The sequence below is a fragment of the Coregonus clupeaformis genome, chromosome 34 (genome assembly GCF_020615455.1).
Source record: "Coregonus clupeaformis isolate EN_2021a chromosome 34, ASM2061545v1, whole genome shotgun sequence".
Classification (NCBI taxonomy): domain Eukaryota; kingdom Metazoa; phylum Chordata; class Actinopteri; order Salmoniformes; family Salmonidae; genus Coregonus; species Coregonus clupeaformis.
In genome coordinates, this window is record NC_059225.1 from 31,224,155 (window position 1) to 31,246,070 (window position 21,916).

The window sequence follows — 21,916 nt, forward strand, 5'->3', positions numbered from 1 at the left end:
CATATTACTTTTCATCGGGAAGATGAATGGTACAGTTGAAGTGAATTACAGACATCTAATATATTTGAGTCAGTACCGTGTGTGGGTAATATGTTAAGCTGATGAAGATGAATTAGCGGTTTGTTTCAATACATACATGGCTTGATGTCTTAATTTCCCTTGACGTCAGGGAAATTAAGTATAAATAGCTGTAATCAATTCAGGTTGCGCCCCAAATAGCACCCTAGTCCCGATGGGGCTTGGTCGATAGTAGTGCACTATATAGGGAATATGGTGCCATTTGGGATGCATTTTCAGCTCTAAGTAGCTCCAGTTTCTCTGGGGGAGGACAACTTCAACGTTTCCCCTGACATCAGCAGAAGGACCCAGCTCTTTTTTTCTCCAGTAGGCCTTATACCTAGCGCTGCCACTGGTTGCAAGCAGCACATGCCTGATAACTGAACACGTGTATCAGCAACTAATCAATCATTAAAAAGTCTGTAAAAAAAAAAAGACTTGTCATACCCAAGAAAGCAAAGGTAACTGAACTAAATGACTATCGCCCTGTAGCACTCACCTCTGTCATCATGAAGTGCTTTGAGAGACTAGTCAAGGATCATATCACCTCTACCTTACCTGTCACCCTAGACTCACTTCAATTTGCTTACCGCCCCAATAGATCCACAGATGATGCAATCGCCATCACACTGCACACTGCCCTATCCCATCTGGAGAAGAGGAATACCTATGTAAGAATGCTGTTCATTGACTATAGCTCAGCATTCAACACCATAGTACCCTCCAAGCTCATCATTAAGCTCGAGGCCCTGGGTCTGACCCCCACCCTGTGCAACTAACTGGATCCTGGACTTCCTGACGGGCCACCCCCAGGTGGTGAAGGTAGGAAACAACACCTCCACTTCGCTGATCCTCAACACTGGGGCCCCACAAGGGTGCGTGCTCAGCCCCCTCCTGTACTCCCTGTTCACCCATGACTGTGTGGCCAAGCATGCCTCCAACTCAATCATCAACTTTGCAGACGACACAACAGTAGTAGGCTTGATAACCAACAATGACGAGACATCCTACAGGGAGGAGGTGAGGGCTCTGGGAGTGTGTTGCCAGGAAAATAACCTCTCACTCAACGTCAACAAAACAAAGGAGATGATCGTGGACTTCAGGAAACAGCAGAGGGTGCACCCCCCTATCCACATCGACGGGACCGCAGTGGAGAAGGTGGAAAGCTTCAAGTTCCTTGGCGTACACATCACTGACAAACTGAGATGGTCCACCCACTCAGACGGTGTGGTGAAGAAGGCGCAACAGAGCCTCTTCAACCCCAGGAGGCTGAAGAAATTTGGCTTGGCACCTAAAACCCTCACAAACCTTTACAGATGCACAATTGAGAGCATGCTGTCGGGCTGTATCACCGCCTGGTACGGCAACTGCACCGCCCGCAACCGCATGGCTCTCCAGAGGGTGGTGTGGTCTGCCGAACGCATTACCAGGGGCAAACTACCCACCCTCCAGGACACCTACAGCACCCGATGTCACAGGAAGGCCAAAAAGATCATCAAGGACATCAACCACCCGAGCCATTGCCTGTTCACCCCGCTATCATCCAGAAGGCGAGGTCAGTACAGGTGCATCAAAGCTGGGACCGAGAGACTGAAAAACTGCTTCTATCTCAAGGCCATCAGACTGTTAAATATCCATCACTAGCACATTAGAGGCTGCTGCTGTCTATAGAAATCACTGGCCACTTTAAGAAATGGAACACTAGTCACTTTAATAATGTTTACATATCTTGCATTACTCATCTCATATGTAAATACTGTATTCTATAATATTCTGCTGTATCTTAGTGCTGCTCTATCATTGTTTGTACATATATGTATATATTCTTATTCCATTCCTTACTTAGATTTGTGTGTATTGGGTATATGTTGTGAAATTGTTAGATATTACTTGTTAGATATTACTGCACTATCGGAGCTAGAAGCACAAGCATTTCGCTACACCCGCAATAACATCTGCTAAACACGTGTATGTGACAAATACAATTTGATTTGATTTGATAAAAGATGGATAACCAGCCAAAAGGACTGAACACGATTATGGTTCTGTGTGGATGCATCTCTTTAAGATTTGAGAGATTTTGTCCTAATTCAATCTGCATTGTTTAGTTTGGTAAAACACTTGCATCATTTGTTGACATCTAGAGTGCATTTGGTGCTCAAGGAAAACAATCTGGATAGTTTTATTACCGAAGAAATAGCGAAAGAGGCAGAGAAGATATACATGATTTGTAATGAAGCACCTGAACTTTTACAGGAAATGTACTGGGTACTTTGTTTTCCTTAACGTCACAACAACACATCCGTCAAGACTTCTTAGCAAATCCTTCTGTTCGAAGATAGTGTCAGGGTTGTGTTCATTAGGAATCACTGTAGCAAAACATTTTGCAGCGGAAAAATGAAAACAAGCATTTCTCATTGGACAATTTCAGTTAGTGTGACTCCATTGATGTTCGTTTTATACAACGGGTGGTTTCGAATTCCCATTGTTAGAGTCTATCCTGCCCAGGATATAGTAGACAACATACACATGGCCAGCACATTCATAAAAAGTGCCATTGTTTATGTTGTTACCTAGCAACGCACTACTACTACTACTACTACTACTACTACTACTACTACTACTACTACTACTACTACTACTACTACCACTACCACTACCACTACCACTACCACTACCACTACTACTACTACTACTTTTACAGGTCCACTGTCTCATCTGCCCTGCCATGCAACTTATAAACCTGATCTCCACTGTAAAAAGCATCTAGACATTATCTCAGACATTTGCAACATTGTTGCAATATTGAAATTCGATCGACACTGTGTCCCATAGTAATGAACGTGTCGGGAGTCGGGATGAGACAGACAGGCAGCTTTTCTCAGCCAGTCTAAATCATGAATCAGCATAATTTATATGGATATACACCATACATACAGTGCATTCGGAAAGTATTCAGACCCCTTGACTTTTTCCACATTTTGTTACGTTACAGCCTTATTCTAAATTGGATTATATAAATACAAATCCTCATCAATCTACACACAATACTCCATAATGACAAAGCGCAAACAGGTTTGACATTTTGCAAATGTATTAAATATAGAAATACCATATTGCCATTAGTATTCAGACTATCACTGTATGTACAAAAGTATGTGGACACCATTTCAAATTAGTGGATTCGGCTATTTCAGCCACACTCGTTGCTGACGGGTGTATAACATCGAGTGCACAGCCATGCAATCTCCATAGACAAACATTGGCAGTAGAATGGCCTTACTGAAGTGCTCAGTGACTTTCAACGTGGCACTGTCATAGAATGCCACCTTTCCAACAAGTCAGTTCGTCAAATTTCTGCCCTGCTAGAGCTGCCCCGGTCAACTGGAAGTGCTGTTATTGTGAAGTGGAACTCAACCCCATCGGACACCTTTGGGATGAATTGGACTGCCGACTGCGGGCCTAATCACCCAACATCAGTGCCTGACCTCACTAATGCTCTTGTGGCTGAATGGAAGCAAGTCCCTGCAGCAATGTTCCAACATCTAGTGGAAAGCCTTCCCAGAATAGTGGAGGCTGTTATAGCAGCAAATGGGGGACCAACTCCATATTAATGGAATGAGATGTTCGACAAGCATGTGTCCACATACTTTTGGTCATGTGTTGAACAAAAATATGAACGCAACATGTAAAGTTTTGGTCCCATGTTTCATGAGCTGAAATAAAAGATCTCTGAAATGTTCCATACGCACAAAAAGCTTATTTCTCTCGAATGTTGTGCACAAATTTGTTTACATCCCTGTTAGTGAGACAATAGAGACAATGTTCATTTCTCTACCAAAAGCTGGCTCCAATGTCATTTTAGAGAATTTGGCAGTACGTCCAACTGGCCTCACAACTGCAGACCACGTGTAAGCACAGCCCGGGACCTCCACATTCGGCTTCTTTACCTGCGGGATGGCCTGAGACAAGCCACCCGGACAGCTGATGAAACTGTGGGTTTGCACAAACAAATAATTTCTGCACAAACTGTCAGAAACCATCTCAGGGAAGCTCATCTGTGTGCTCGTCATCCTCACCAGAGTCTTGACCTGACTGCAGTTTGGCGTGGTAACCAACTTCAGTGGTCAAATGCTCACCTTCGATGGCCACTGGCATGCTGGAGAAGTGTGCTCTTCACGGATGAATCCCGGTTTCAACTGTACCGTGCAGACGGCGTGTATGGCGTTGTGTGAGCGAGCGGTTTGAAGATGTCAACGTTGTGAACAGAGTGCCCCATGGTGGCGGTGGGGTTATGGTATGGGCAGGCATAGGTTACAGACAATGAACACAATTCCATTTATTGATGGCAATTTGAATGCACAGAGATACCTTGACGAGATCCTGAGGCCCATTGTTGTGCCATTCATCCGCCACCATTGCCTCATGTTTCAGCATGATAATGCACAGCCCAAAGTCGCAAGGATCTGTACACAATTCCTGGAAGCTGAACATTTCCCAGTTCTTCCATGGCCTGCATACTCACCAGACATGATGCTCTGGGTCGACGTGTACGACAGCATGTTCCAGTTCCCGCCAATATCCAGCAACTTTGAACAGCTATTGAACAGGAGTGGGAAAACATTCCACAGGCCACAATCAACAGCCTGATCAACTCTATGCTGAGGAGATGTGTCGTGCAGAATTAGGCAAATGGTGGTCACACCAGATACTGACTGGTTTTCTGATCCACGCCCTTACCTTTTTTTTAAGGTGTCTGTGACCAACAGATGCATATCTGTATTCCCAGTCATGTGAAATCCATAGATTAAGGCCTAATGCATTTATTTCAATTGACTTATTTCCTTATATGAACTGTAACTCAATAAAATCTTAGAAATTGTTGCATGTTGCGTTTATATTTTTGTTCAGTGTACAAAGAAATAGAAAATTGGTAAAACAAAACGAAATGCATCTAGTTACTAATTGTAATTCGCTCTGGATAAGAGCGTCTGCTAAATGACTGAAACGAAATGTAGTTTGCTGTCTTTCCAGCTTCAGTCTGAAGTGATTGTGTTAGCTGTGTAGTCGGCTAGCTAGCAAGGGGGGAAGAGCCTCCATTGCAACATTCTTTTTTTGCCATAGCAATCTGCAAAGTTTTGGAACTATCAACCAGTGCTTGGGTAGTGTTGCATTACATGGCACTCAATACGAAAAGAACGAACGACCAGAGAACGCCTAAAATTGCACTTGACAACCAGTGCACTTGACAACCAGTGCTGGTAAACTGTTGTATAAAAACAATAATACACTTGACTCCATGTGTTATGACAGTTTTATCATGGCTGTGGTGTTCTTCGCCACTCGGCTTTACCTCGTGGCTATAACCACGTCACAGCAATGATATAAATGTCATAACATATGGCCTTATGTAGGACTAGGCGTTATAGCCAAAATATCATATAACAATATTTGTCAAATTTCTGATGGTATTTGATGGTAGTTTATGGTTTTGAATAATACAAGTTCTAAATATGCTTCATGAGTAGTTCATGACCCTAGGGTGGCAACACATACATTATAAGTGATTTCAATGGGTCTTTCTCCATTCTGATTGTTTTATACGGTTTCAATCCAATCATGGAAATATAATTATTATTCTAATTCTATAGTTGGAATATCGTGGGCAGCCCCTTGAATACATTGTTGTTTGACATGACAATGAATTAGTAAGCCAGGGAGGAATTCTTGACAGGGTAGGAACCAAAGTGTTTGTCAGTGTTTTAAGGTGACCCTAATTAGATCTTACATTACATGTTTTCATACCTCATGTAGCTAGCTAGCTAACATATTTATGCTTCACCTATTCCTCTCTGATTTAGAAGATACTGTTGCACAAACAACATGCTTATCTAGGCTTACACCAGCACAGGTACCAGGCTGTATTAGCTAGCTAGCTATGTTTGCTCTGACTCTTAGTACATTTAGCAAGCTAGTTAGCCAGCTAACTAGCGATTGATTAGCATCAGCGGCTAACACAATTTATTTTAGCATCAACTTGCTAAGAAAATACAAACTCGCAGACTGTAAGATATACAAACTAATAGTGTAATTGCAGAATGCTTGTGGAAAGAAGCATGTCACCAACATCTTGTTGCATCCATCTGACCATGCAGACTGCAGAGTGAACGGCAAGAAAGTGCTCTTGACTCTGTGGTCGAGCAGCTTCTCTCTGCTTGAGTGACGGGGCGGGGCTTGGTGTAGTTAGCGGCATACAGCAAGAGGAGAGGGAGAAAGATGAGTCAAGTAGCAAACAGCGTAAACTATAAAAACAGACATTACACGCGCCGGAGTTGCATATCACATTTAACAAACCAAACTACCGTTATAGAAGGTTGAGTAGAAACCCAAACCTGTCTGTGCATCAATACAGTATACCGCCCAGCCCTAGCCTCATGTACGTATTATTGTTTAATTCTTTGTTTTGTGCCAACTGAGCAACACCCAGTTCTTCCTGAACATGTTACCTGTCCAGGACTCTGGGTGCTACCAGTACTCAAGACACTGGTTGGAGTTTGCTTTGGGGCATATGTTAGTTGTCTTACCTTCAGTGGGGACGCTGGTTGGGGGTTGGGATGTGGACGAGGAGGCTCCGGCTGTGGTGGTCTCTCCTCTGCTTCTGCTCTGGCCTGTTGTCTTGGCAACTAACGTGGTGGTGAATGGATAGAGTTGTGTGGTGTTGATGATATCACAGCTTTTGTCCTTGGTCTGCAAAACAGAATACAAGAGTCATTTTTGTCAAGCAACGTATGAATACTGGTACTTTTCATATAAGAATGTGTGTGTTTGTGTGTGTGTGTGTGTGAGAGAGAGAGCAGAAGATGCGATAGGAGTAACTGAGGCATCCCTCTCCCCCTGCATGTAGCAGACCAGAGCATCCGTCATCCTGGCAGCCACATAGAAAAACAGTACAGCCGATATACACGCATGCACACATGCACGCACACACACATGCCACGATATCCCCAATCACTCGCTATTCATATTAGATAGCTAGTCATTTCCATCAGCCAGGATGATATTCACCTCATCAGGACAGCTGTTATCCACCCAGTCCTGCCGATGGCGGTCGAACCCACTGGAACACCTGAAACCAGAGGAGCGGATATTCAGAAAGAGCTTAGGAACATGAACACTAGACATGCATCACTAAAAGGATCAACCACAATCAAAAATGGATTGGATAAATCTCTAAAACATCAATTATGCTAACAGATACATCTAGCTCTGTAGATCTGCAGATGTTCCATGAAACCAAAATAATCCACTCAGACCCCCCACATCTCTCAGTCTGGGAGTCCAAAATACAGTAAGTTCAAAGGGGGAACGGCCCATGATTATTAGAATATGGGGGGGATTTGTGAAGAGGAAGTTCACTGGCTCAAACTGCTCAGAGTACAGGGGTTGGTGGAGGGGGTGAAAAGAAATGGGGAGAGAGGGGTGAGGGGAAATGGGTAATGACTGTGTCATGCCACCCAACCCGAGGCAACTAATAAACTCTGTGGGCTAGCCTTTGATCAGGAGCAACTGCTCATTCTTCCTCTTGTTCACAGATCATAATGACTCATATCTCCTCCTTCCTTATCTCGGTTTTCTTCCCTGTCACTCTCTCTTTTCTTCTCCTCTCTATTCTGTAAGCCCTCTCCGACATTATTTAGATGTTCATTCACTGGATTTTGAGGGACATATTTTCTGCTTTGACACAGAGGGAATGTTGTTCTCTCTCTCTCTCTCTCTCTCTCTCTCTCTCTCTCTCTCTCTCTCTCTCTCTCTCTCTCTCTCTCTCTCTCTCGTCGCAGTATGTTTTCTCCATCTGCCTGATACTCTGAAGTCAGAGAAAGACGTCTGCTCGCTCATATCACCAATGGCGGAGGTGTTAAACAAATGCTAAACCAATCTCATGCACCTCACAAAAAACCTGCCCCTCTATGACCCACTAACAATGAAGCAAGACTACAAACACAATAGCATAAACCCACCAAATCTCTAATCGACATGGAGCAGTGATGGCTGGTTGGCGGAGATATCAGATTACGGGCTCATAATGGCTGGAATGGAATGGATGGAAAGGTACTTAAACACACCAAACATGGTTTCCATATGTTTGATACCATTTAATTTATTACATATCTCCGCCCACAAGCTACCACTGCCATACAGGCTGGCAGACAGGCCGAGTTATCCTCCATCCTTATTCTCATCAGGTCCTATAACTACCATTAGCCCTGCATGGTGGATATTATTATGGTAATGCTCTCCGTGTGGAGGAAGAAGAGGAGTCCATTTCCATCTCTCTCTGCTCTCTAATCAGCCCACGCTCCACAGATTTCACTATTTTTGCTGGTAAAACTCTGTCTCATCTGTCCAATCAGTCGAGACAGATTCCTCCAGTTAATCAACCTCTTTTTTCCTCTGTTTTCCCAAGAGACGCGGAAGAAGAGAGGGAGAGTCGGAGACAGGATATCACAAAAACACAGATCCGACCAGTCCCTCCTGAACCTTTCCCATTTAGGTTTTACCTCAATGCCATCCAGCCTCGGAGACCAACTGCGTCCCAAATGGCAACCCTTTCCCCTATGGGTCCTGGTCAAAAGTAGGGCACTATATAGGGTGCCATTTGGAACGCATTCCAGACCTTCCTTCCAACATCCACTCAGCCACCGCACTGCTAATAATAAATGGGTTGAGCTGCCTCATTTGAATAGAAATGTAAACATCTGGGGAAGATTTTTGTTTGCTCTTCTCATTTCCCCTGCCTCTTTCACGGTAGGGAGGATGTATTTCTTTATTGGGTTTAAAAGACTCAATGGTTTCTCTTCAACCCTAAAAAATGACTCTTTGGATCAACCCCAGAAAATTACCTCAACTGGTTACAAGTAAATGAGTTAGGTTTTCTCAATTGAAAAAAACGACATTTGTTGAAACCTAATACACTAAGAGTACAAAACATGAGGAACACCTCCCCTTTTGCCCTCAGAACAGCCTCAATTCGTTGGGGCATGGACTCTAGAAGGTGTCAAAGCTTTGCACAGGGATATTGGCCCATGTTGACTCCAATGCTTCCCACAGTTGTGTCAAGTTGGCTGGATGTCCTTTGGGTGGTGGACCATTGTTGATACACATGGGAAACTGTTGAGCTGCGTTGCAGTTCTTGACACAAACCGGAGCGCCTGGCACCTACTACCATACCCCGTTCAAAGGCACAAATCCTTTGTCTTGCCCATTCACCCTCTGAATGGCACACATACACAATCCATGTCTCAATTGTCTCAAGGCATAAAAATCCTGTCTCCTCCCCTTCATCTATACAGATTGAAGTGGATTCAACAAGTGACATCAATAAGGGATCATAGATTTCACCTGGATTCACCTGGTCAGTTGTTCATGGAAAGAGCACATGTTCCTAATGTTTTGTACACTCAGTGTATACGATTCAATGCCAAATGTTTTATTTGATTATTACCAAACCTCTATTTAAAACTGCAACCTATTTCTTTCAACACTCAACTTACTTTTCCCCTTTGGTTAAACCTAATAAAGAATAAATACAAACTAGTATTTAATGTCAATACAACCAATTATTTATTTTTTCCTGTTCAGATTACCTACCCAAATTCATGAAATTGGGTTACAAACAATTAAATAAATTCCCTGTAGATCAAGAAATGAAGTTGGTTACTTAAACCCGAACTGGTTCTCCAGTAGATTAGTCAGAATGGCTCACCCCTTGTTAAAAAATGGCCCTTTCAGTTAATTGAAAATGGAACCTTTTTCAAAATATCACCCTTTCTAAAATGAGCCATACAAAGGTGGTTGCAATTCCAGTTTCCTCCTCCAGAAAAGAGAGAACAAATATTACAACAAATAATATGGTTAAATTCAAATACACTAATTGATTTTAAAAAAAACATTTTTTATGGAACTATCATTGTCAATGATATTGTGAATAGGAAAGGTGGAGTTATGTGATATGTGCAGATAAAAAACATACATATGGAAATGTTTGCTCTTTCCAAAATTTCAACCAACTGATTGCAGCATTACTGCAAAAATGGAGGAGGCAAGTGGAAGGGGGAGAAGGTAGGGTACTAGTTTGTCTGCCCTTTATTAAAGACCAAAATTGGCCAATAAAATAAAATAATAATAATAACATATCGTGAGGGAAAAAAGTATTTGATCCCCTGCTGATTTTGTACGTTTGCCCACTGACAAAGACAAAATCCAGAAAAACGCATGTCAAAAATGTTCTAAATTTATTTGCATTTTAATGAGGGAAATAAGTATTTGACCCCTCTGCAGAACATAACTTAGTACTTGGTGGCAAAACCCTTGTTGGCAATCACAGAGGTCAGCCGTTTCTTGTAGTTGGCCATCAGGTTTGCACACATCTCAGGAGGGATTTTGTTCCACTCCTCTTTGCAGATCTTCTCCAAGTCATTAAGGTTTCGAGGCTGACGTTTGGCAACTCGAACCTTCAGCTCCCTCCACAGATTTTCTATGGGATTAAGATCTGGAGACAGGCTAGGCCACTCCAGGACCTTAATGTGCTTCTTCTTGAGCCACTCCTTTGTTGCCTTGGTCGTGTGTTTTGGGTCATTGTCATGCTGGAATACCCATCCACGACCCATTTTCAATGCCCTGGCTGAGGGAAGGAGGTTCTCACCCAAGATTTGATGGTACATGGCCCCGTCCATCGTCCCTTTGATGCGGTGAAGTTGTCTTGTCCCCTTAGCAGAAAAACACCCCCAAAGCATAATGTTTCCACCTCCATGTTTGATGGTGGGGATGGTGTTCTTGGGGTCATAGGCAGAATTCCTCCTCCTCCAAACATGGCGAGTTGAGTTGATGCCAAAGAGCTCAATTTTGGTCTCATCTGACCACAACACTTTCACCCAGTTCTCCTCTGAATCATTCAGATGTTAATTGGCAAACTTCAGACGGCCCTGTATATGTGCTTTCTTGAGCAGGGGGACCTTGCGGGCGCTGCAGGATTTCAGTCCTTCACGGCGTAGTGTGTTACCAATTGTTTTCTTGGTGACTATGGTCCCAGCTGCCTTGAGATCATTGACAAGATCATCCCGTGTAGTTCTGGGCTGATTCCTCACCATTCTCATGATCATTGCAACTCCACAAGGTGAGATATTTCATGGAGCCCCAGGCCGAGGGAGATTGACAGGACTTTTGTGTTTCTTCCATTTGCGAATAATCGCACCAACTGTTGTCACCTTCTCACCAAGCTGCTTGGCGATGGTCTTGTAGCCCATTCCAGCCTTGTGTAGGTCTACAATCTTGTCCCTGACATCCTTGGAGAGCTTTTTGGTCTTGGCCATGGTGGAGAGTTTGGAATCTGATTGATTGATTGCTTCTGTGGACAGGTGTCTTTTATACAGGTAACAAAATGAAATTAGGAGCACTCCCTTTAAGAGTGTGCTCTAATCTCAGCCCTGTATAAAAGACACCTGGGAGCCAGAAATCTTTCTGATTGAGAGGGGGTCAAATACTTATTTCCCTCATTAAAATGCAAATCAATTTATAACATTTTTTACATGACTTTTTCTGGATTTTTTTGTTGTTATTCTGTCTCTCACTGTTCAAATAAACATACCATTAAAATTATAGACTGATCATTTCTTTGTCAGTGGGCAAACGTACAAAATCAGCAGGGGATCAAATACTTTTTTCCCTCACTGTAAGTTTTACTTGAGGTCCAAACTGCTGACCGTGGCGCCGTACAGGTTGCAAAATAGTTGGGAAGAGACTTTCGATGTGCAGATTCCGTGACACTTGGTGTTATGAACTGATACGCAAAACAATGCGTGATTCAAAACTTTTTTGAAATAAATAATATTAATAATTTAAATTATTATACAAAATTCTTGCCACAAACAGAATGTTATGTATATGGGGCATACAACCATCTCAGCTCAGCAGATTTTGCTATGAAGAAACAGAATCACGAGATCACTTCTTTTGGTATTGCCCTTATGTACAGTTGAAGTCAGAAGTTTACATACACTTAGGTTGGAGTCATTAAAACTCGTTTTTCAACCACTCCACAAATGTTTTGTTAACAAACTATAGTTTTGGCAAGTTGGTTAGGACATCTACTTTGTGCATGACACAAGTACTTTTTCCAACAATTGTTTACAGACAAATTATTTCACTTATAATTCACTGTATCACAATTGCAGTGGGTCAGAAGTTTACATACACTAAGTTGACTGTGCCTTTAAACAGCTTGGGAAATTCCAGAAAATGATGTAATGGCTTTAAATGCTTCTGATAGGCTAATTGACATAATTTGAGTCAATTGGAGGTGTACCTATGGATGTATTTCAAGGCCTACCTTCAAACTCAGTGCCTCTTTGCTTGACATCATGGGAAAATCAAAAGAAATCAGCCAAGACCTCAGAAAAACAATTGTAGACCTCCACAAGTCTGGTTCATCCTTGGGAGCAATTTCCAAATGCCTGAAGGTACCACGTTCATCTGTACAAACAATAGTACGCAAGTATAAACACCATGGGACCACGCAGCCATCATACTGCTCAGGAAGGAGTTCTGTCTCCTAGAGATTAATGTACTTTGGTGCGAAAAGTGCAAATCAATCCCAGAACAACAGCAAAGGACCTTGTGAAGATGCTGTAGGAAACAGGTACAAAAGTATCTATATCCACAGTAAAACGAGTCCTATATCGACATAACCTGAAAGGCCGCTCAGCAAGGAAGAAGCCACTGCTCCGAAACTGCCATAAAAAAGCCAGACTACGGTTTGCAACTGCACATGGGGACAAAGATCGTACTTTTTGGAGAAATATCCTCTGGTCTGATGAAACAAAAATAGAACTGTTTGGCCATAATGACCATCGTTATGTTTGGAGGAAAAAGGGTGTGGCTTGCAAGCCGAAGAACAACATCCCATGATGCTGCACGGGGGTGGCAGCATCATGCTGTGGGGGTGCTTTGCTGCAGAAGGGACTGGTGCACTTCACAAAATAGATGGCATCATGAGGAAAGAAAATTATGTGGATATATTGAAGCAACATCTCAACACATCAGTCAGGAAGTTAAAGCTTGGTCGCAAATGGGTCTTCCAAATGGACAATGACCCCAAGCATACTTCCAAAGTTGTGGCAAAATGGCTTAAGGACAACAAAGTCAAGGTATTGGAGTGGCCATCACAAAGCCCTGACCTCAATCTTATAGAAAGTTTGTGGGCAGAACTGAAAAAGCATGTGCGAGCAAGGAGGCCAACAAACCTGACTCAGTTACAACAGCTCTGTCAGGAGTAATGGGCCAAAATTCACCCAACTTATTGCGGGAAGCTTGTGGAAGGCTACCCGAATCAGTCAGGAAGTTAAAGGTTGGTCGCAAATGGGTCTTCCAAATGGCCAATGACCCCAAGCATACTTCCTAAGTTGTGGCAAAAAGGCTGTGTTTGGAAATATTATTTCAAGTTATTGAACCAACTTAAAATCTATTTTTGTCATTATAAAAATGACAAATAAGTTGAAATAATTTTCCAAACATATTCTTTACACTTTGTATACTTATACTTTGGTTATGATATCTTAACATTATCAGGTAATTTAATATGATATACACTTACAAAAGTTTGAATAATGAAATACAATAGACCACATTAACTGGAATGACATTATTATTATTATTATTATTATTATTATTATTCACACTCCTGGGTGGGGCAAAAATAACAAATTGAAAGCCACGCTCCCAATATGCCACGCCTCCAACTCTTCTGACAGGCTGCCGCCGCTACATTGCCCCCAAGGCTATTCAATGGGTATGCGCATGAAGTGTTGAAAGCAAGCTTTCATTCAATTTAAAAAATCACATCGATCTGTCAAATGTGTTATTTGATTTCAGACAAATTGAAGAGGTTGAACAATTTTCAATCATTCCAATCAGTAAAAGCACTTCAGATTAACAAAACCGTTATCCCACTTTCTACAGCGTAGTGGTGGTGAATTCATAGATATTTGGTCCATGGGCCATTGGCTATATTTGTTGACAATACGAGGATTCCCTACTAGAGGTTTGAGACTTAATATGACTATTTTTAAAATTAGGATCCCCATTAGCCGACGCCAATGGTGACAGCTAGTCTTACTGGGGTCCGACACATAATGAAAAAGACATTACAGACAAAATACTTTACAATTTACATACATTTAAAAACATTAACATGTAGTGTGTGTTTGCATCTATCAGTTACACATACAGTACATGTTAGTACATACACACAAAAATTAGGTCACATGGGGAAGAGACGTTGTGCCGTGAGGTTTTGCTTTATTTGTTTTTTTTAAACCAGGTTTGCTGTTGACTTGTGCTATATGAGATGGAAGGGAGTTCCATGCAATCATGGCTCTGTATAATACTGTACGTATCCTTGAATTTGTTCTGGACCTGGGGACTGTGAAAAGACCCCTGGTGGTATGTCTGGTGGGGTAAGTGTGTGTGTGTCAGTTCTATGTCTAAGTTGACTATGCAAACAATTTGGAATTTCCAACAAACAAGAAGCGATCCAGTCAGTCTTCCCTCAACTCTTAGCCAAGAGAGACTGGCATGCAAATTATCTGATTACAATGAAGAGCAAAACGTGCCACTCTGTTTTGGGCCAGTTGCAGCTTAACTAGGTCTTTCTTTGCAGCGCTACCATATGACTGGACAATAATCAAGATAAGATCAAACTGCAGGACTTGCTTTGTGGAGTGTGGTGTCAAAAACGCATAGCATCTCTTTATCACGGACAGACCTCTCCCCATATTTACAACTATTGAATCAATATGTTTTGACCATGACAGTTTACAATCTAAGGTAACACCAAGTATTTTAATCTCCTCAACTAATGAATTTATTCCAATTGACTGATTTCCTCATGTGAACTGTAACTCAGTAAAATCTTTGAAATTGTTGCATGTTGCATTTATATTTTTGTTCAGTTTAATTTGTTTACAGAGAAATAGCATTTTTATTTGGTCAAACACAATTTCTTTCCAACAGTTTGCTAAGAGATGGCAGCAAGCTGCCACTTTACCATTCTTGGGTAGCGGAATGACTTTGGCTTACCTCCAGGGCTGAGGACTAACACTTTCCTCTAGGCTCAGATTAAAGATATGACATATAAGAGTGACTATAGAGTCAGCTACCATCCTCAGTAGCTTTCCATCTTTCCATCTAAGTTGTCAATGCCAGGAGGTTTGTTATTATTGATCGATAACAATAATTTCTCCAGCTCTCGCACACTAACTTTACAAAATTCAAATGTACAATGCTTTTCTTTCATCATTAGTTTTTTTAATGCATAAATACGATGGCTCACTGTTTGTTGTTGGCATTTCCTACGTAAGTTTGCCCACTTTGCCAATGAAGTAATCATTAAAATAATTGGCAACATCAAATGGTTTTGTGACCAATAAGCCATCTGATTCGTTGAAAGATGGAGCTGAATTTGTATTTCTGCCCATAATTTCATTTAAAGTACTCCAAGTTTTTTTTCCATCATTCTTTATATTATTGATCTTGGCTTCAAAATACAGTTTCTTCTTCATTTTGTTGTGTTTAGTCACATAATTTCTAAATTTGCAGTGAGTCAGCCAGTCAGATGTTCAGCCAGACTTATTAGCCACTTCTTTTCTCCCATCTCCTTCAACCATTCAGTTTTTCAATTCCTATGCAAGCTGGGCGAGCTAGATCAAGCTAGAGCTCACAGGGTCAACATAGCTACTTATCAGAGTGTGTAGGAATGGTGAGACCATGATTACACTCTTGGCACAGAGAGAGATAGAGAGAGAGAGAACATTACAGCCGTTCTCTACAATCATAGGTGTCTTTCTTTCATTAACCCATGGCCCAACAATGCTGCAATGCATTTAAATTAGCTTCTTTAAAATGTGCATTCATTTGCCTTTTCAATGGAAGTTTGTTGTTGAAGGATATAAAGGATGGAGCGAGCCCCAACCGTGTGATGCAGCACGCGCACGTTTATATCTCATTAAAATGCAGCATATTTAGATCATTATAATTCAGGTGTATACTTTCTCCGCAGCTCTGTGGGATACAGAATACAAATAGATGACCCATTGTGGTCCTGTATGACTCAGTTGGTAGAGCATTGCGCTCACAGCGCCAGGATCACGGGTCGATTCCCAGGCCGATTCCCAGGCCGATTCCCAGGCCGATTCCCAGGCCCAGCCACCAGTAAGTAAAATGTATGCACACATGACTGTATTATTATTATTATTAGTAGTAGTAGTATATTTGGATGGAGAGAGGAAACAGAGGAGAGGAAAAGGCTCAACCCTGACATTTTGGCACCTCACAAATCCCAGAAGCCCTGGTGCGTGTACGGCACATATCATATATACACTTAATTTAGGAGAAGTCTAAAATAACTGTGGGGTCATTCAATAATGGATGCATTAGCCACTTAAAGGCTTCATCCCAAATGGCACACTTTTTCCAAAAGTAGTGCACTATGTAGGGAATAGGGTGCCATTTAGGAAGTGGCCAAAGTGTAGAGACATACGAGGAGGGGAGTAATAGTAGTCAAACTGAGCAAATCATTTCAGCAGACATTTTCCAAGAACTGAGGCCCAAACTTTTCAGTGCACTTGATAACTAATGGCTTGTAACTTGGGTCCAACGCTTAAACAACACCCCAACAACACTCCCACAACGTTGTCCAAACGTACATCCTTCACATCTCACACAAGGCAGGAAATACCCCATCTGTGCAATAACATTCTACACTGTTTCCAATATTAAACTTTTTGTGCGAGGGTGTGAAAGAGAAGAGGGAGAGAGAGAGAGAGGAGAAAGACAGAGTAGGTGTAAGAGAGTGGATGTCTAGGTCGCGAAAACAAGAGTAATGGGTGGAATATCATGCTTTTCGCTCTCTCTGCTGATCATGCTATTCCTCCCTTTCCTTTGCACACCATCAAGAAGGGAAAACAACAGAGCATCACCAGGACTCACTGGTTTCGTCCCAACTGGCACCTAATTCCCTTTATAGTGCACTATCATTTTGACCAGGAATTATTGTCAAAAGTAGCGCAGGGAATAGGTTGCCATTCCGGATGCAGTAACAGGGCTCAGAGGGAATAGTCCACTGGGAAGGGAAGGGTCAGACTCCATTTGATAGCCAGATGCGATACATACACCTCACACTCAGTAGCTAGCTAACATGTCAGAGGTACTGAGTGACTGGAGGTAATTGCAACATTGGAAGGAGGGAGAGGGGGTACAGAGGGACTGAGCGAGCGGTGGAGATCGAGGGGAAGATAAACAGAAAGGTATAGTGTTGGATGGAAGAGTGAAAAAGACATGGGCTGCGTCCCAAATGGCACCATATTCCATGCACGCATTACTTTGGACCAGGGCCCAGGGCTCACTATATAGGTAGTAGGTTGCCATTTGAGACGGAGACAAAGACAAGAGGGATATAGATGTAGGTCAGGTGTCTGACCTGCGAAGGAGGTGGCACCAGCTGCAGTTGAAGTTGATCTGGGAGGAGATGCAGCTGCTACAGCTGGTGAACTGGAGACACGCTAAGGAGGGAACACGATACACACACGTTACAACACACACACACGCGCGTCACAACACACACGTCACAACACACACATCACAAAACACACTTCACAACACACACATGTTACAACACACACATCACAACACACCCATGTCTACTGACTCACAACACTGGTCCAGAGCTCTCAACAAGTAAAAATTCAACTTAGAATGTTGTAGTTGATAATGCAAAACAAGGGCCATATGTATCAAGCATTTCAGAATAGAAGTGCTGATCTAGGATCAGGTTTCCCCTGTCCATGTTATCTTATTCATTGTGATCTAAAAGGCTAAGCAACTGATGCTAAATTAGCAAACCAACTCTGAGACGCATATGGGCCCAGAGCTCTGAACAAGTTTAAACACCAACATAGAAATCCATATGTGGATAGCTAGAATGTTGTAGTTTGCTAATGCAAACAGATCCTTCTAAAAGAGAGCAGTTTTGACACACAGATGTCCCTGAAATGATGGGATACAGTCTGAGCAAAAGTCTATTAGGCAGACATTGAACAGACCCCTCTATATTTCACCTATGACTAGGTCTAGAATCTAGACTAGTTCACGGGGCCTACTTGTGTTGTCATTATCACATATCATATCATGAGCCAAGTCTATTTAGAGGAATCCATCTTACTTGGTAGAGGTGTCATCTCCACTGCTGTGGAGTTGGTGATTTTGGTCTTTGTCAGCTCCACACGATGGTACTCATAGATCGTTCTCCGACGAACATCTGGATGTGGTGAGGGAGAGAGAAAACACCTGTCACAAATCTTCCTCAGAGAGCTGAAACTAGGACAAATGGTCCCCAAAGAAAGGAGCGAGAGAGAGAAATAAGGAGAGAACGGAGAGGCAGAATCAGGCCATAAGGGACGAGAGCTACCACAGCATTAATTAATTTGTATTTATTTCTCTCTGTTTGTGTCCAACAGAAAGCCTGCCACTTGGCAATGGGGTGGGCAGCAATGTCCCACTAGAGCTGATATCAATCAGAGTCCCTGTTGAAAGCACCTAGTTCCTCCAGGATACGTCCCAAATGGCACCATATTCCCTATATAGTGCATTACAAAAGTAGTGCATTATGTAGAGAATAGGGTGTCGTTTGGGACGCAGCCCAGTGACTAGAGTCATCTGCTGCAGCAGTCACCAGGCAAGGTAAGATGGAGAGATTGATTAGATCCATCATTGACTCTCAGAAGTCCCTCCCTGGACCCTATAACTCAAATGCTTTTTCAATCCCACTGTAAAATGGCCCACTTGGTTTTGCAGTCCATGCATCTCCCCCTGGCATTGCACTACACTATGCACTGGGAGAAAGGATCAAAATATTATATACAGTGCATTCGGAAAATATTCAGACCCCTTGACTTTTTCCACATTTTGTTACGTTACAGCCTTATTCTAAAATTGATTAAATTGTTTTTTTTTCACCCATCAATCGACACACAATACCCCATAATGACAAAGCAAAAACAGGTTTTTAGACATTTTTGCAAATAAACAACTGAAATATTACATTTACATAAGTATTCAGACCCTTTACTCAGTATTTTGTTGAAGCACCTTTGGCAGCGATTACAGCCTTGAGTCTTCTTGGGTATGACGCTACAAGCTTGGCACACCTGTATTTGGGGAGTTTATCCCATTCTTCTCTGTAGATCCTCTCAAGCTCTATGAGGTTGGATGGATGGTGTCGCTGCAAAGCTATTTTCAGGTCTCCAGAATTGTTCGATCGGGTTCAAGTCCGCGCTTTGGCTGGGCCTCTCAAGGACATTCAGAGACTTGTCCCGAAGCCACTCCTGCATTGTCTTGGCTGCTTCACCGTAGGGATGGTATCAGGTTTCCTCCAGATGTGACACTTGGCATTCAGGCCAAAGAGTTCAATCATGGTTTCATCAGACTAGATAATCTTGTTTCTCATGGTCTGAGAGTCCTTTAGGTGCCTTTTGGCAAACTTCAAGCGGGCTGTCATATGCCTTTTACTGAGGAGTGGCTACCGTCTGGTCACTCTACCATAAAGGCCTGATTGGTGGAGTGCTGCAGAGATGGTTGTCCTTCTGGAAGGTTCTCCCATCTCCACAGAGGAACTCTAGAGCTCTGTCAGAGTGACCATCATGTTCTTGGTCACCTCCCTGACCAAGGCCCTTCTCCCCCGCTTGTTCAGTTTGGCCGGGCAGCCAGCTCTAGGAAGAGTCTTGGTGGTTCCAAACTTCTTCCATTTAAGTATGATGGAGGCCACTGTGTTCTTGGGGACCTTCAATGCTGTAGAACGTTTTTGGTAATCTTCCCCAGATCTGTGCCTCGACACAATCCTGTCTCAACCCTCTACGGACAATTTCTTCGACCTCATGGCTTGGTTTTTGCTCTGACATGCACTGTCAACTGTGGGACCTTATATAGACAGGTGTTTGCCTTTCCAAATCATGTCCAATCAATTTAATTTACCACAGGTGGACTCCAATCAAGTTGTAGAAACATCTGGAGGATGATCAATGGAAACAGGATGCACCTGAGCTCAATTTCGAGTCTCATAGCAAAGGGTCTGAATACTTATGTAAATAAAGTATTTCTGTTTTTATTTATAATACATTTGCAAACAATTCTAAAAACCAGTTTTTGCTTTGTCATTCTAGGTTATTGTGTGTAGATTGATGAGAAAAATAAAATATTTAATCCATTTTAGAATACTGCTGTTACATTTATGAGATTACAATGGTAGAGCTATGCCTTTATATAAATACAGTGCATTCAGAAAGTATTCAGACCCCTTGACAGTTTATTCCTTAATTCTAGTAATTTACCTGGTGTGGTTAAATCAATGTTAAGTGACTGAAATTCCTGGAATACAATGGGACGTTTATACAGTAAATGTACGTACATCAGTGAGAATAATTATTGAATAAAGCCATATGACATTGTTCGATATATTACATTTTCTATAGTACATGCATTTGCTTTAGAAATAAGCTAGAAAATATCAATTCAATACACAGCGCCGTGTATTGAATACACAGCCATTTATCCTTTTGTGTGCATTCAGATACTGCCAATGTAATGTTAAAACCACTAAATCCCCTGTTCTATTCTCTGTCTTACGATGTTATCCATCTGCAGATGCAGAGAAACCTGTAGGAAACCTTATGCTGATATACTTGTTTCTTAAAGTTCTCTGAACAATTCGAGAACATTCCCAATGTCAAACCATTTGGAGAACATTCCTAGAACATTACCTAAAATGTAATTGAATGTAACCATGTTTGAACTTTTAGGAAACGTTCTGTTAAAGTAATGAAATACCAAGAAAACAATGTTTTTTTGTTAAGTTTCTTAAATGTGCTCAGAATGTTACAAAATCAAGTAACAATCCTGCACCATTCCCAGAATGTTGTGGAAAGGTTGTATGCAAAATAACCATAGGACAACCACCCTCTCACCAAGATCGTTCTCAGAACGTTATGCGCTAGCTGGGCTACTTTTGACCAGGGCCCTTAAGGCTGTGGTCAAAAGCAGTGCACTATATAGGGAATAAGGTGTCATTTGAGACACAGCCCATGAGTATTCATTATTCTAATACATGTGAGAATACAGAACTATAGAGACATTATGCCCTATTAGAATTTGTGGAAAACAGTCACTGTGTGTGTTTCTTGCTTTGTTTCGGCATCAAAAACATCTGACCAAGGCAAGATACAGTACAGTAAGTTTAGCTAGTTACTGTACCGGCTGGTTTTAGTCTGAAAAACAACCCCCTCCTTGCCTCCCGAATGGCTGGCTTCCTCTAGCCCCAGGCAGTGGGATTATAAAGTATGTAATGATAGCATGGATGGGCCAGAGAAGGGGGGAGGTCTCTCTCTGTCTGCCTGCCTGGGGATGCTCCTCTGTGGACAGGTTGTCCAGACTCTGTGGCCTGGCTCGATTTTCCTCAGACGCTGGGAGGAGTTGGTTAAGTTGCCCCTAGACGCTGATCTTGGATTTTCCCTCAAACAGTTAAGGATTAGGATTGGGGGAGGGATAACAGATCCTAGATCTGCACCTCAGGAAAACTTCACCCCATAGCCTGGGAGGGAGGAAGCTTTAACTCACAGCAATTACAGGCTGTCTCAGCCTGAGCATCAACAAGCTGTAATGAGGATTTAGCTGCCCTGCTCCAATACATCAAACAAAAGGAGCTTTGCAGAAGTGTGACATCAATTATGCACACAAGGGTCAATTAGGCCATAATCTA

General features: G+C 42.2%; 1 protein-coding gene across 2 annotated transcripts in view; it reads right to left on the bottom strand.

Moving 5' to 3' along the window:
* The window catches only part of LOC121550008 (plexin domain-containing protein 2), a 172,478-nt gene that overhangs the window by 30,366 nt on the left and 120,196 nt on the right, over positions 1-21,916 (bottom strand). For both annotated transcript variants that reach the window (XM_041862061.2, XM_041862062.2), the window contains exons 8-11: positions 18,329-18,424; positions 17,588-17,669; positions 7,123-7,183; positions 6,642-6,804 (exon numbers count right to left, since the gene is read on the bottom strand). In XM_041862061.2, coding sequence (XP_041717995.1) covers positions 6,642-6,804; positions 7,123-7,183; positions 17,588-17,669; positions 18,329-18,424 — 402 coding nt within the window. The remainder of the gene's footprint in view (positions 1-6,641; positions 6,805-7,122; positions 7,184-17,587; positions 17,670-18,328; positions 18,425-21,916) is intronic.